We start from the raw sequence: 16,955 nt of genomic DNA, 5'->3' as shown, positions 1-16,955 counted from the left end.
TTGTAAGACTGACTGAAAAGTTGACAATACCAGCAGAAAACAAAATCAATGGATTACCACACAAAGACAAGAATAATTAAGATTTTTTATTTCAGTTTTCCCCTCACAACAATGCCAGAGAGAAAGCGTTTTGTATTTTGTTACCATTGCATTGTAATTATTTGAAAGCAACCAAAAGAGGAAGGCATCCATTTTGGAGAAGGTAGCAGTAGAGGCAGTTCTGACATGCAGCAGAGCCGGCAGGTTAATCAAACACAGAGAGGACCATCATTTCCCCGATCTACAGTTCGAACCCTACACCCCTGTATATCCCTCTGTTCAGAGCCCACCCACCAAATTCATCTAATACAAAACACACTGCGGCAACAAAGGATTGCAGATCAGAACACGTTCAAAACTCACTCAAAAAGGGAAAAACATTATGCAATTCTAAATTGCATAAATGGTCAATGTTGACATAATGCCACCACTACACAGCAATGTTTTAATAACAGATTAATCAATATTTTTTTTTACATACATTTTTTGTAATAGCCAACATGGTGATTGGTCAAGGGGGTATTTACGCTATTATACGTTAGAGTAACCTTGGTCATTAATGTTTAGTGTGATATGTTATCAGTAGAGGGTTACGTAGAGAGTGGGTAACCAATATTATTAGCGACCTAAACAGGACCTACCCTCTCATACAGTACAAACCCCCCTAGTTGAAGCACTGGACAGTTAGCCAGTCAGGTCTACAGAGAAGAGCTACAGTACACAGCCAGGGGAAAGAGGCCATCTTACTGGGCTAATAGAATTCATCTTTACAACCGTTCTCCATCTAGCACAACTGATGTTTGGAAGATGAATATAACCAAGTGGTCTTACAATACTGAAAATGGCCAACAAAAATGAACACTATTGAATGTTTCCGTTGTTTTTCTGCCAACATCTTTGTGAAAGGAGTGCACACAGGACTTGAGAGCGATCATATTTAAGAGTTAAGCTCTATTCATTTTTACATTGCATCCTTGTGTGTTCAGGGAGGGTCCAAGTCAGTGCTTTTCCCCTCAGTGTTTGGTCCCTTAGGGAGACATGATTGACAATTCCATCCATTCAATGGCTACTGAAGAGGCAAGAAGAGAGAATCCCTACAACTTAAAAAATAAAACAAAAAAAGGGAAAAAACAAAAACCGCAAACAGACAAAGCAGTGCTAAAGACAGAGGTCGGGGGAAGCGGTGTGTCCATCTTGTCTGTCTGGGGGACCACTGCTGCATCCACCTGTCCGTCCCTTCTAGGCTCCCGTCTCACTTGAGGAGAGCCTTGATGGCGTCGGTCTCGGCTGCTTCGAAGGCGCTCTGCCCGTCTGGTCCTTTCTGCTCCTTGTCGGCTCCCTGGGGGGGGGGGGGAGACATGACAGGGAGACATTATGATCTGAGTGGAGCGTCAAGGCCTCAACCTCAGTGTGAACCCTCTCTCTCAAAGTGAACTACAGGCCAAGGTTAGAATCAGTGTTCACCCTACACCCCCATCCGGCCCTCTACCCAAGGCCACAGGTTCAGCCCATCAGTAATGCTCTGTGAGAGTGTGGGCCAACCTGCTTGACCCCCTCAACCCACTCTGTGATGATGTAGTCTCTCTCACCCTCTCCAAGTGCATTCCAAAAGGACCGGCAAGGCACTGCGCTTAATCACTGATTAACTAATCAACAAGCATCCCAAACTACTACTCATTATAGGTTCAAGAGAAGCAAAGCTGTGTAGCGCCCTGCTCTGGCCAACTCCCTCTAACCCAATGTTGCTCTTCATCTCTCACACACACACTGTTTAAGAACAAGACAGTGAAGGTGAATGAGGGTGAAGGGAATGCAGCAAGGGTTGCAAATAACGGACAAAGTGGGATAAAACTTACAAGAAGACGAGCTGACGAGTGGTCGAGCATTACCAGACCAACAACTTTAATGGAAGACTTCAGCCTCTTAGCGGGGGCTTACGGAGCCCGGGCAGAGAACACGCCATTGTCGAGTGGAGAAGCCTGACTCACTGAGTGCCAGGCAGAAAGTGTGTGTGCTGCCAAAAGGGGCATCGGAGCGGGGCACGGGCTACAGGGATTAAACAGGACTGGTGGATACCGTCTTAGAAAGAGATCTCTAAAATTGGGGGAAAAGCTACATTTAAGAGTTTACTTGCATCTCACAATACAGTTTACAGTGTTCTGATGCAACTTTGTGAAAAGTTATATATTTTCTATTTATTTACAATGACGACCTGGCTTAGTGAGATTGTATGGGTTTCAATATTCATAACAGGACCAAACTATCACTAAATAAATGTGGTAACATGGTTAAACAAACCAGCAATCTGCAGACACGCAGCGAGCGAGAACGAGCAGGAGCGAAGCCTCAACACCTGTACTTGGATGGTGTGTTAGTGAGGCATCTTGTGACCAAGCCTGCTGTTCTCCATGGTCATCGTCTTCTCAGCTCTCGCGGGCTGACGGCAAAGAGAACAAGGAGGAAGAGGAGGTGGAGGAGGCCCTCTAGCTCAGGGGAAGTCATTAGCTAGCAGCTGGTACCGGTGGAGGAGGACCCAGACGTAACAGTACTCCATAGGCCTCATTTACACAACAGCACCACTTCACCCCGACGCTCACCTCAACAAGACTCCTAGTCAACACAGCCTGGGAGAAGGCTGCTACCTAGCCGACTACCTACAGGAGCCTTCCAGCACCATATAATGAGCATTCCCTGACTCATAACTGGAGCTAGCTAGCTGTATTATCCAGTGAAGACCAACTCGTGTTGTCGTATACCGACACGGCTTCTCACTCTCCCTGGGCTCTACTGAGAGGGGGGAGAAAACAACTGCAGACTATCTACCATGGACATCCACCGGTCTCCACTTAGAATAATGAGCTAGTCTAAAATGGGAGTAATGATGGTAGCCAGTAAACACTGATGATCCAAACAACATCCAGCCAGGAAGAGATTGAGGCTGCAACCATTTTTTAAATGTCTTTAACCTTTAACTAGGCAAGTCAGTTAAGAACAAATTCTTATTTACAATGACGGCCTACCCCGGCAAGACCTGGACGACGCTGGGCCAATTGTGCGCCGCCCAATCACGGCCGGATGTGATACAGCCTGAGCTAAGTGAGATGTAGGCCAGTCACAACATCCTGGAGTGACAGAGACAAACAACGCCACGGTGTGTGTGTAGTAAGTAGTAATAGGGGTTATGTAAGTCTGCCTCTTGGCCGAGGTGTCCATTAAGTCTTCATTATGCCATTATTGAGTGGAAAGGAGAGACTGCCCATGAATAATCTCAGGCCCTCAGATCTCCTCCCCTCAGAATTGGTTATAAGATGTGATGCTTACAGGAGTGCATCGACCCGCCCGCTCCAGTCAAGCGGCCGCGGGGCCGTTCACAGGGCATATTTTACATGGCCTTGAACGAGGGAGGAGAGGAAAGAAAGGAGAGCTCGATATCTGTATGGGGATGGAGAAACCGACTTCTGTTGGCTGCACTGTGCTCAAAGAAGAGGAAAAAGATTGGACGGCTGTTGGACCAAAACACGAGCAGGGTGCTGTACTGCAAGACAACAGTGAGGGTGAGGGGGGTGCTGTACTGTAAGACAACAGTGAGGGTGAGGGGGGTGCTGTACTGTAAGACAACAGTGAGGGTGAGGGGGGTGCTGTACTGCAAGACAACAGTGAGGGTGAGGGGGGTGCTGTACTGCAAGACAACAGTGAGGGTGAGGGGTATGCTGTACTGCAAGACAACAGTGAGGGTGAGGGGTATGCTGTACTGTAAGACAGTGAGGGGGAGGCTGTAGTGTAACATTTAGCAGACGCTCTTATCCAGAGTTCTTACAGTATTGAGTGCATACATTTTCATACTGGTTCCCCATGGGAATTGAACCCACAGCCCTGGTGTTGCAAGCACAATGCTCAACCAACTGAGCCACTATAAGCCTGGAAAAGGTAGTACTATCTATCTATACACAGTTGTCCACAACAAACCATTTCTGGCATCTATTGTCGAGCACATGAAAAAGTATCTTGGCTAGTTAGTCCCAAAAGCTAAACATCGTCCTGAGAGAAGAGAGAAGCTTAATAGCATCCCGACACAGTACGAGCATGTCTCACTCCCCCAGTCCTCCTCCCTCCTAGCAACATGCCCATAGTGGTGCGCAGAGGTCTACATTTAGACAGGGAGGAAATGGTAGTCTTCACAATCCTACTAACTCATTTCCTGTTACCCAGCCCACCCTTCATTCAAGTCTTAAATCCATCACAACACATTCTTCACACTGCGGTACCCACCACAATCACTCTCCCTCGCTTGCCTAGCACAGTGTAGACTGGGGCCTGATCAGGAGGATGTAACGTAACAGAACGTTCTTCTGTAGATAGAAACGTATGACGTAGAACAGATGATTGAACAGGGAACAGTGTGAGCTCTACTCATTCCATTTCTATCTGCAACATTTCACAGAACGTTCAGACCGTTTCACATCACTGAATACACCCCAGGTCTAATGCAGCTAGAAGACTAGGCTGAATAATATCATACTCCTGACCCAATGGCCATGGCCAACAGTTAAAAGAGTGTGGTCTATGGTGATAGGTGGGATGGGCTGAAAGTGGTGGGATTGAAGAGCTTATGTTTGGTAATGTATTTTTGATGTGACTGCTTTATATAAAAGTACCATGTATGTAAAATGTGTATGTAGCACAAAAGCTGTAAAATAAAAATAAATATTTTTTAGGGGGGGGGGTTGATGGGTTAATAAAAATAAAAGTGGGAGTTGTTAAGGGAGGTAGGGAGGGATTCAGTGTTGATTCATAATTAACAAGCCCCGTGTTCTTCTGAAGCCGTCTCTCTGGACTGTAGTCAAGTCAGCAACACTCCCTCCCCCAGCCTGCTTAGACACAGGGTTAACAGGCCTTCGATAATACAGGAACCTCCTGGGGGGCAGTCAGAGGTCAGCTCCCATGATGCTCAGGTGCACACTTCCGAGACTATCAAGCATTTTGTCCAAAATGAATATTTGAGTTATCATGAATGATACATTCTGGTAGTAGTGGACTAACGATGCAGTATCAGATTCCTCTGAATGTTTCTTAAAGCTGAATAAACGAGTGGACATGAATCAATGAGTAGACATTCAAGCACTGGCCTGCTGTTGCTCTTGATGTGTAATAACAGTGTGGGGAAAGGTAGCCAGAGAGAAAGTGTTTCAGAGCTCCAGTCCTGATGGAGCCAGAAGCTGGTGCTTCTGGCTGAAATGAGCCATCAGGCTGCTGTGGTGTGGAGCGTCAACTCATATCTCCTCGCACTCCACTTCAGGCCTAACCCCTGCTGATGAGCCCTTGGCTGGCGGTGACCCGGGCCTGCCTTCGCCTGATGACAGACGCCATATTCTCATATCTGCCAGATGGGGTTTCAATTGCTGACGTATCGCGCCGAGACCGTCCCCAAGAGGTGATCTGGTTCCAGCCACATGATATCTCGGTCTCTGCATGTATCGTGACTGTCGCCTCCCCAAGAGGTGATCTGGTTCCAGCCACATGATATCTCGGTCTCTGCATGTATCGTGACTGTCCCCTCCCCAAGAGGTGATCTGGTTCCAGCCACATGATATCTCGGTCTCTGCATGTATCGTGACTGTCCCCTCCCCAAGAGGCGATCTGGTTCCAGCCACATGATATCTCGGTCTCTGCATGTATCGTGACTGTCCCCTCCCCAAGAGGCGATCTGGTTCCAGCCACATGATATCTCGGTCTCTGCATGTATCGTGACTGTCCCATCCCTAAGAGGCGATCTGGCTCCAGCCACATGATATCTCGGTCTCTGCATGTATCGTGACTGTCCCCTCCCCAAGAGGCGATCTGGTTCCAGCCACATGATATCTCGGTCTCTGCATGTATCGTGACTGTCCCCTCCCCAAGAGGCGATCTGGTTCCATTCACATGATATCTCGGTCTCTGCATGTATCGTGACTGTCCCATCCCTAAGAGGCGATCTGGCTCCAGCCACATGATATCTCGGTCTCTGCATGTATCGTGGCTGTCCCATCCCTAAGAGGTGATCTGGTTCCATCCATATTAGAGGTCGACCGATTAAAAAATATATATAATAATCGGCATGGTCGATTAATTAGGGCCGATTTCAAGTTCTCATTACAATCGGTATTTTTGGACACCGATTACATTGCACTCCTCGATGAGACTGTGGCAGGCTGACCACCTGTTACGCGAGTGCAGCAAGGAGCCAAGGTAAGTTGCTAGCTGTCATTAAACTTATCTTACAAAAAACAATCAATCTTAACATAATCACTAGTTAACTACACATGGTTGATGATATTACTAGTTTATCTAGCTTGTCCTGCGTTGCATATAATCGATGCGGTGCCTGTTAATTTATCATCGAATCACAGCCTACTTCGCCAAACAGGTGATGATTTAACAAGCGCATTCGCGAAAAAAGCACTGTCGTTGCACCAATGTGTACCTAACCATAAACATCAATGCCTTTCTTAAAATCAATACACAAGTATATATTTTTTAAACCTGCATATTTAGTTAAGAAATTCATGTTAGCAGGCAATATTAACTAGGAAAATTGTGTCACTTCTCTTGCGTTCAGTGGAAGCAGAGTCAGGGTATATGCAGCAGTTTGGGCCGTCTGGCTCGTTGCGAATTGTGTGAAGACCATTTCTTCCTAACAAAGACCGTAATTCATTTGCCAGAATTTTACGTAATTATGACATAACATTGAAGGTTGTGCAATGTAACAGCAATATTTAGACTTAGGGTTGCCACCCGTTTGATAAAATACGAAACGGTTCCGTATTTCACTGAAATAAACATTTTGTTTTCGAAATGATAGTTTCCGGATTTGACCATATTAATGACCTAAGGCTCGTATTTCTGTGTGTTTATTATAATTAAGTCTATGATTTGATGTTTGATAGAGCAGTCTGACTGAGCGGTGGTAGGCAGCAGCAGGCTTGTAAGCATTCATTCAAACAGCACTTTACTGAGTTTGCCAGCAGCTCTTAGCAATGCTTGGGGCACAGCGCTGTTTATGACTTCAAGCCTATCAACTCCCGAGATTAGGCTGGCAATACTATTGTGCCTATAAGAACATCCAATAGTCAGTAGTGTTGGTGCCGGGTGATTTACGTGGCGGGTCGTGTCCGTAGGATGCAAAGAGGGGCGCCGCTTGGAGTTTGGACACAGGCGAGTGGCGACGTGTTTTTGGCAGTCCCGTCGCGAGTAAGTCCCTTAACTGCTGTGACGCTGGATCTCTCGGCGAGTGAGGCCGCCTACGCCACTCTCGGAGAAGCGCGGCACGGAGCTTTTGTATACCCCGCCTCATTTAGCCTGGCTGGGGCTGGGAGATGACCGATGCTTACCCACTGGAAATATTAGCCTGTTGGTTTCCATTCTCACACAGTCAGAAACAAGAAAACACAAACATCCACATACAAATGCTGAGGCACACACACGTTTTATGAAAGTAATTTGTAATTGTACTGACATGTCGGCGCTCCCCAGATAAAGACCACAGACATAAAAAAAAGCACAATCACGAGGTAATGAAAGAAATGGCCATATTATGCTTCTACCCTTTGTGTTGTGCAGCTACGAGTGAGGGAGAGAGGGGTACATCCATTTCACAGCAGTTTGGCATGTTTTCAGAGGGAAGCAGGGAGAGAGAAAGAGGGGAGAGAGTGAGGGGGAGAGAAAGAGGGGAGAGTGAGGGGGAGAGAAAGAGAGGAAAGTGATATAAGCCTCCACAGGGCTTACTATTAGAGAACGGAGACATCTGTAATTTCTATGTGGCTGCACAACAGGTACCTCACTGAGCCGGCACGCCATGATAACAGATAGCAGCTGGGAAAACGTGAGCTGAATGAATACTAACACCACACAGTGAGTGACTGACTCTACTCCACAAGGCAGTGCCCAAATCATGTCCTGTATGTACACAGTTCTGCATCAAACAAATAGGGTCTAAAAATCACTGCTCTACGACTGCACTGTGATAGTAGTTACTGTGTACTAGGAATAAGATTTCATAATTTGACAAAGATCACCTCTCAAAGAATACATAACCTATCTGCTTGTATGAATCCAAAATGGCAGCAGTACAGGACTGTAAAAGCAGCTCCTTGGTGTTCAGGAAAAGTGTTGGCTCCTCACTACAGCGGTGGGTCACTGCCAGGACAGAGGTGTCACATTCAGCCATCGTATCATCATCTCCTCAGTGTTCCAGAGCTGAGTGAGAGGTGTGTGTGTGTGTGTGTGTGTGTGTGTGAGTGGCACTAGCTAGTGGGAGAGTAACAAACAGCAGCAGTGCTGTGTGATGAGGTCTGGGAACATTCCAGCTCCCTCCACACAGAACAGAAGGTTTGGGCAGGCAGGACCAGACAGTCACTGAACATTCAGCCTTTACTGTAGTCCCTTGTCATACAGGAGTTACCTCAGCAGTTACACATCACACAGAACTTCCAACACAGAAATGGCTCTGACGAGTGTAAAGACAGCTCTGTGCACGCGTGTGTGGCGTTACCGTTTCTAGCAGGATCTTGACACAGGTGAGGTGACCCTCGTACGTGGCAGAGAGCAGCGGAGTGATACCATGTTTGTCTGGGGCCTGTGGGAGACCAAAGAAAGTGAAAAAAAAGGGAGTGAGCGGGTTTGTGCGTGGACAGGCGCCATACATCAGCAGACCAGTCGTCCCTGCCTCCAACACAAGGGCACATCACGTCACTCTCGTTATCACAGGAAATAACTCAGAGGGAGCGCTTTTATTTCTCTCCTTATCACGTCAATGAATTAGAGGAAATCCACTCTGCCACTATTTATCTCCCCTGTTTCAGGAGCCCTGGCTGGGGCCCCTTATCTGAAGGGACTGGGGAAGAGAGACAGAGTTACACATTCTGGGAGGGGGGGGTGTTAGTGATACAAGCCTAGAGAAAACAAAATGGTGTAACAGGCAGACTGATGGATGTTGGAGTGAATGACAAGTGTGGTGGTGATCAGACCGTGAGGCAGATAAGGGAGGTGGGGAGAGGACATGGCTTTACAGACTGTGTGCAGTGAGAGTTGGGCCTAGTTAACAAGCATTCCAAATTCACACTGGAAGGTCAGAACTTCCAGCTCTAGCAAGTATCGCCTGAACGGTCAACACGTGTCTGTGTGAAACTAACTATAACGTCTTGGGTCAGTGACATCCATAAGCACGTTCAGGCTTGTGTGGCAATATTGAGGAGCTGAGGGGACTGAGACCAAAGAAGAGCTTCGAATAAGGTTAAGAATTTATAATATTAACAACAGTTGCACACCGAGGCTACCTAGAAAGATACTAGCGCAGAACTGTACAATACGGTCACCTTCCCTAACTTGTAAATGCCACAACCATCACACTACTCCATCCCATTGTAACAGCAGATGGATTCCCTCCACTGCAGTGTGGTAATGGGTTGAGGCTCAGGGGAGCATTCTGACAGACTATGGCCAGTTAGACTGTGCTGCTCTCTGCACACTGAGGGAATTGGGGGGGGGGGCTTCAGGAGAATGACGAGTCCCTTATAACGGAGGAATCCCATTGGTCCAAACATAGAGCTTAACCACTCTCTACATGTCTGAACAAAACTAGCAGAGTCTACAGTAGTTAAGTCATGTCGGTCTGAGTCGTTACTACAGTATGTGGTTGACTATAGTAGAAGCTTTGTATGAGTGGATTCAGAATAAGGGAGTGCTGTTTTCTCTGGTACCATTAGATCTATTCAATAAGCAAATGAATGCAAACACACAGAATGGAAAACGCATCATCCTTCCTCCTTGGTCATCAGTAATAACTGATCTCTCTAACGTGAGCAGATAGGTGACAGAGAGGGCTACCACCATAGCCTTCTTCCATATCACTACTAATAAAACAGAGAAGGACTCATATTAGAATACGGTTGTTAAATACTAACAATATAACAGCAGTAGGCCTATATTAACAGCAGAATTCTAATAACTGTATAAAAAAGTAGGCCTATATTGACAGCAGCATTCTAATAACTGTATAACAGCAGTAGGCCTATATTGACAGCAGTATTCTAATAACTGTATAACAGCAGTAGGCCTATATTGACAGCAGTATAATAACTGTATAACAGCAGTAGGACCTATATTGACAGCAGTATTCTAATAACTGTATAACAGCAGTAGGCCTATATTGACAGCAGTATAATAACTGTATAACAGCAGTAGGACCTATATTGACAGCAGTATTCTAATAACTGTATAACAGCAGTAGGCCTATATTGATAGCAGTATTCCCACTAGCAGCTCTTACGTTGACATCTGCGCCCTTGGAGAGGAGGAACTCCAGCATCTCAGCCTGGCCACAGTCAGCAGCATAGTGCAGGGGCTTCCTGCCACCCTCCAGGGTCCTGTTCACATCCTCATCCTAAAAAAAAAAATATTTAAAAAACGGTTGAGATACCATCACCTACACAACTTCCCCTCCTGTATCAAGACTTGGTCACCCGCTTGCTAAAAAGGAACATAAACACTTACTGCATGGACATGCACACAGTTAATACAATCACATAATAGAAATCCTTTCTTGTGCCAGAAACACCCCTCAGTTCAAAACAGAGGCCGTCACACAATCACACCACACGCCTCTTCCTAGAGTCTCCCTGCTGTGGTATTGCGAGGCCTCAAACTGTCAAGCCTACAGGCGAGAAGAAAGACAGGCTCTATAGCTCCTCCACAGTCCATTGTGTGGAGCGGTGGGTAGTCCTGAAGGGACAATACTCATTACAGAGACCGGTCACTCAGACCGGGCAGCGTTGTCAGTACCATGTCACACCATAGCACCTTTCTCATTAGCTGGCTATCTGGCCCGAGGAAAGAGAGGACTGGAATGTATTCACCTGCTAAGCATCCTGCATAAAACCAACCCATTTTAATGACTTTTTATAGTACCTGGCTAGCTACAGGACAGAAATGGATTCCCAGACAGCAGCTCTATAGGTTATACATTAGCTAGGACCTACGGTGTACCCATGAACATGAAGCAGAACCTACTCAGCTTGTGTGACAGAGAGACATATCTTATTACAGGAAGCAAGAGTGTGATGGAGAGACACTAGAGCTGGGGTTGAGGGGGCATGGCTATCCTTCGTCTGTGTTGGTCACCAGCAGATTTGATGACTCAGTTTTTCACTTAAAATGTATGCCAAACAAAACCCATTGATTTCAAAGTTTAACAAAATCACACAGCTCTATGCACAATGACAACTTTGAACAAATCATACAGCTCTATGCACAATGACAACTTTGAACAATTTCCACAGTAAATAAAAAATGTAAGAAAAAAAACTTGATGCAAAGTTTGGTAAAAGAAATACGGTAAAATCTCAGTTTAGTGCGGTTATCAAACTTTGTTTTTGCATAGTTCTTGCTGTAAATGTGTTTTGTAAAATGTTCAGTGGAAATTGTTAAGAGTAGACAAATCCTTGCGCATTGAGTTGTATGGTTTGCTAAACTTTGAAGTCAATGGTTTTTGTTTGAGTCTCCGCATAGGGCAGTTACGCGGTAATGGAATTAAGGCAACAAGCCTATCAGGAGATGAGTCGGGGTCTGGGCTAGTCTTTAGCTGTGCCGGCCGGGCGTGATAATCAATCTGGCGCAGTAAAGGTTACAGCCAGGCTTTGGGTAATGCTAGCACCACTCACCTGCTGTCAAAAGCTTAGGCTAGACAGCACAGTGATCCAATGGATGCCTTTGCTGCAATTCATTGGATTTCTGAAGCTTGATAGGTCTCCATAGCTCAGGTAAATGTAGCCTATGGTCCATCCATGTGTTGTAATCAGAGTTTACACATTCCTCTCTACTCTCCCGTGAGTTAGGCTAATGTAGCCTGGTGAGAAAGGTTCCTATTGGATAAACTGAGACAGCAGCTGCAGACACTAGTTGCCCTTCCTGCAGTTCAAATATGAATATATATGAATGACAAACATAACGGCTTAACCCGACAGTGATGTGTAGTGAAACTGCTATCCTGTCACTAGCTGTATGACTGATATATATATATATATATATATATATATATATATATATATAACCCAGAGGCCCATATATATAACCCAGAGGCCCATCTCTGGCATGCTCACCTGTGTCACCATTCCCCTGAAGGTCAAGGAAAACAGTGGAAACCGGATTCCACGCCTTCATTTTACACCCAAGCCAACTGAATCCATTAGGCATGATGGTATCTCATCCCCGTTCTAATAGTTTTCAAATATTACCTCCAGGAGCTGGGTAATATGGGGCCAATTTAAATGGCTTCATTCAGGTTGAGGGATAAGGGAAACCACAGTGGATCACAGTCTAATTTCCACATGTGCAGTATGAAGTGTCTAGGAGCTGCCTGCTTTTGAAAAATCTTTGGCAAAGGGCGGAAAAACCCATCTCCGCAACTGAATGGCCCATATCTGAAACATTTCCATCCTATTGCAATTTAATTGTAATCCGGGATTATTGGGCTAGGTTTACACAGGCAGGCAGATTCTGATATTTTGGTCAATTACTGGCAAAACATCTGATTGGCCAAAAGACTAATTAGCGGCAAAAGATCAGAATTGGGTTGCCAGTGTAAACGCAGCCTTTGAGATCAATATGAGTAATGCAGCAACTCAGTGCATTAGTAACGGTCTTGCTTGCCAAAATCAGTAAAGATTTTTTTTTAATAGCTGTACCTCTGACTTTGATTAAACTCAATCACCAAAAGCTGAAAGGAAAGCAGAGCCTAAATACAGTCCACCCTAATGGTTAGAGCTAGGCTATTTCACAGAAGTTAGCTAATCAACTGATAGGTCTATAAAGAATAGAGGTTAGATTGTCTAGCTCCAAGCCTACTGTCTAAATAAAATGCATAAAAAGACATGTTGCTTTTACACAGGAGCTCTACAGACCTAACACTTCATCAGTGTGGTTCAGCTTTCAACAAGAGTTTACCCACAGCTATTTTAAGGTGTTCAACCTACACCAGACTGGCTAAACCTCAAACCACAAGCCGTGTTTCAGTATTATTTTCAGGTACATCACAGAAAGATCCAATGCTTAGATACCTTATGTACTGTGCATTTGGGGGGAGGGGGGGGGGGGTATTCAGACCCCTTCCCCACATTTTGTTATGATACAGCCTTTTTCTACCCCATAATGACAAAGTGAAAATAGGGTTAGAAATGTTTGCAAATGTATTAAAATTAAAAAACATGAATACCTTATTTACATATGTATTCAGACCCTTTGCTATGAGACTCGAAATTGAGCTGAAGTGCATCCTGTTTCTATTGACTTGACATGGTTTGTAAAGGCACACACCCGTCTAAGGTCCCACAGTTGACAGTGCATGTCAGAGCAAAAACCAAGCCATGAGGTCAAAGGAAATTGTCAACAGAGCCCCTAGACAGGATTGTGTCAAGGCACAGATATGGTGAAGGGTACCAAAAGATTTCTACAGCATTGAAGCTCCACAAGAACAGTGGCCTCCATCATTCTTGAAATTGAATTAGTTTGGAACCACCAAGACTCTTCATAGAGCTGGCCGCCCGGCCAAACTGAGCAATCGGAGGAGAAGGGCCTTGGTCAGGGAGGTGGCCAAGAACCTGATGGTCACTGACAGAGTTCCTCTGTGGAAATTGGAGAACCTTCCAGAAGGACAACCATCTCTGCAGCACTCCACCAATCAGGCCTTTACGGTAGTGGCCAAACGGAAGCCACTTTTCTGTAAAAGGCACATGACAGCCCTAAAGGACTCTCAGACAATGAGAAGCAAGATTGTACTCTTCAGGACAAGTTTCAATGTCCTTGAGTGGCCCAGCCAGAGCCTGGACTTGAACCCGATCGAACATAACTGGAGAGGCCTGAAAATAGCTGTGTAGCAACGCTCCCCATCCAACCTGACAGAGCTTGGAGAAGATCTGCAGAGAAGAATGGGAGAAACTCCAAAAATACAAGCGTACCAAGCTTGTAGCGTCATACCCTAGACTCAAGGCTGTAATCGCTGCCAAAGGTGCTTCAACAAAGTACTGAGTAAAGGTTCTGAATACTTATGCAAATGTGAAAAAAATTGTTAATACATTTGCAAAAATTTCTAAAAAACTGTTTTTGCATTGTCATTGTGGGGTATTGTGTGTAGATTGTTGAGTGATTTAAAAAAAAACATCTCCATTTTAGAATAAGGCTGAAATGTAACAAAATGGGGAAAAAGTCTAGGGGTCTGAATACTTTCCAAATGTACCATGTGTGCCTGGAATGTAGGCCTACAGAGAATGCAACATTGGTGATAAAAATCTATTTCAAGGAGATGCCTACAAAACGACTGCCACCATTAGTGTTCTTCAAATATGATTGATTAAAGTTTGAGTCTATTTTATGTCTAGAATTTGACCAAAATAAGTTAGTGTCTAAATGACCTGTTTACAGACCAATAGCTAATGTTTCAATGCTCTAAAAATGGCATAGGTGTGGCCTGATAATTAGTGAGACTCAGTCAGTATGGAGGCTGAATGATAAGATTTCCCGGAACATCCTCATTCAAAGCAGAGCGCAAACTAGTATGATTAGGCCTACTTCATGTTTTCAACGGCATGAAGTTAGCAAGCTAGCCTTCTAGATAGATCTGCCTTGCAACAAAGCTCTGAGACACCCGCACACTTCACACTAGCTAGCTGTCACAACAACAGGGGCCTGTGGATTTTGCTATAGCTAGTTAGGCTGCTTGCTAAAACCAACCAAGACTGATTCTCAAGCAGGAGCCAACTATCTAGCTTAATAATTAGTTAACGTTAGCTAGGTACTTGACCATACATATGCTTGTCTGCAGAAATATAGTCATTCATTAGGTAATAGCAAAAAGACACACACCGATACACTGTGATTGAATCAGATTACAACAAGTTGTTGCAGTAACTAGCTAACCATTTCTGTTCAGCATGGTAGTTTGCTAACGCTGGCTATCTAACAATCTACCCAATCTAGGTACCGATTGTTTTACAAACGTTTGTAAAAGCAAACCTTCTAGCTAACTAACTACAGTGAGTTTGTGATAGTTAGGTGAACGGATAGTTAGCTTATGTATGTACACTAAGCTAGCAATGAAAGTTAGCTACCTAGCTAGCTAACCTTGCAATGCCATGGCTAGCTAACGTTTGCTAGCTATACAGACAAAACATAGCTAGCTAGCGCACTTAGCTGGCTGATTTGCGAGTAAGATAGCTACAGTATATCGTACCTTCATTAAGGTCTTAACCTCGTCAAGGTCTCCATTTTTCAAGGCCCACATCAATTCTTTATCCCCCATTTTCTTGTGTTCAAAGAGTTCACTGCGGCTTCCCTGATGAAAAAGGCAGCTGTCACACTTCTCTCAAGGCAAGCAGTTATTGACAGATCACTCCGTAGTCAAGCGAAGGCGGCTATAAACTTTGCAGCGTTACAGGAATTAAATAATTTGCTAAATTGAACACCTGGTACTTCAAGAGTGCAGTGCAGGCAATTGTTAAAAAATAAAGTTTCAAAGAAAGGACAGCAGAGGAGGGGTCCGCCTTTCTCTCATGAAGCGTTTCCGATGCCGCACACCCGGAAGTTAACCTTTCTTCATGCCCGAAAATACGGTTTCCACTAGAAAGCACAAGGTCAAAATTGGCTAGATATGAACAATTCACTGGAAAAAAAATTTTTTTTAGTGTTAGGCATAATGTTAGCAGTGTGGTTAAGGTTAGGTTCAAGGTTAGGTTTAAAATCACATTTTAAGAAGTTAAATTGTAGAAATGGGCGGGGTTTATGAATTTGTGATTGTGGTAACTAGTGACGACTGAGAACGCAGATCTTCTTCGTTAGAATTTTTGCCTGATGAGACGATTTTTGAGAAATCCAGCCCTTCTCAGTTCGGAATTTGACAAATATATATAGAAATGTGAACGGTAAAATAACATTTGCACCACCCACTAACCCTGCACCTATAAAATCAAAACACACTCCTTATCCCACAACTTTTCTCGAACTGTTCCTACTCCTGGCTTCTAGCTTGGGAGGATGGGACTCCTTTCAAGATCTCCTCTAACTATTCTGCAGTAAAATCGTTCACTCCTAATAACTTTCCTGCTGCTGCTACTACTTGCTGCTACTACTACTTTTATCTTCTGCGACTTCTGTTCCTTTTCATCTGTGCTGTACAGTTAATTACCATAGCGATGAATGCCAAGAAACCAACCTTGCTAAAACACAAACTATTTCAGAACACTCATTCCTGCCCTACTACTTATTGGTATTCTCTCATGATCCCTTACCCTTTGCCCATCATCCTCTACTTTCCTCACTGCCTCAGCATTTGTCACTTTTTGCACTGCTCAAACCCTTGGAACCTCAACCTGTTTCACGCGCACATGATCCCCAGCAACATGAGAAGGTAGGGTGGGATTCGAAAGGGTCGGTGATCTTTTTTGTTAACTTGGCTTTCGAAGACCTTAGAAAGGCAGGGTAGGATAGATATAGGTCTGTAACAGTTTGGGTCTAGAGTGTCTCCACCTTTGAAGAGGTGGATGACCACGGCATCTTTCCAATCTTTGGGGATCTCAGACGTTTTTTTTAAGGCATGTGGTGTAACAGCTCCTGTCATCACTCAGTCAGCCCCGAGGAGTGTGACTGACTCTGGGTGGTAGAGAGGAAGTAACCCCCCATCTCCTGGCATCTGCTCTTCACTCCATGGCAATTTCCATTACCTCCCTCTTGCTATTCAATGGGACATCACTAATAGATACCAGGTCTGCTGAACCCACAGGTTAATAAAAACACATCAGGACTAAACCAAACTCCCAATGGGGCAAAATAGCCACTGATGATAGTAGATTGAACATCTTATCAAAGGTTAATGTCAATCATTGTGAAGGGGTAAG

The 16,955-nt window shown here is 44.7% G+C and overlaps 1 protein-coding gene across 1 annotated transcript; it reads right to left on the bottom strand.

Moving 5' to 3' along the window:
• Positions 1-67: 67 nt before the first annotated feature.
• On the bottom strand, positions 68-15,685 carry LOC139533903 (myotrophin-like). The gene is made up of 4 exons (XM_071332386.1): positions 15,296-15,685; positions 10,343-10,456; positions 8,567-8,650; positions 68-1,378 (listed from the first exon to the last, which is right to left on the bottom strand). The coding sequence occupies exons 1-4, from the start codon at positions 15,362-15,364 to the stop codon at positions 1,292-1,294; spliced, it is 354 nt and encodes a 117-aa protein (XP_071188487.1). The 5' UTR covers positions 15,365-15,685; the 3' UTR covers positions 68-1,291.
• Positions 15,686-16,955: the final 1,270 nt, after the last annotated feature.

This window comes from Salvelinus alpinus, chromosome 11 (assembly GCF_045679555.1).
Source record: "Salvelinus alpinus chromosome 11, SLU_Salpinus.1, whole genome shotgun sequence".
NCBI classification, from domain to species: Eukaryota; Metazoa; Chordata; class Actinopteri; order Salmoniformes; family Salmonidae; genus Salvelinus; species Salvelinus alpinus.
Note: the sequence above shows the minus strand (reverse complement) of the source record. Positions and strands in the feature narration are given on the sequence as shown.

What these genes read in the sequence shown, in the direction of transcription:
- LOC139533903 (XM_071332386.1), bottom strand. Translation starts at nt 15,364, where the DNA reads ATGGGGGATAAAGAATTGATGTGGGCCTTGAAAAATGGAGACCTTGAC. An exon ending in CCAAGGGCGCAGATGTCAAC is followed by an intron (nt 8,651 to 10,342) that starts GTAAGAGCTGCT and finishes GGTCTCCCACAG; the next exon opens with GCCCCAGACAAACATGGTAT. An exon ending in TCAAGATCCTGCTAGAAACG is followed by an intron (nt 1,379 to 8,566) that starts GTAACGCCACAC and finishes CCCCCCCCCCAG; the next exon opens with GGAGCCGACAAGGAGCAGAA.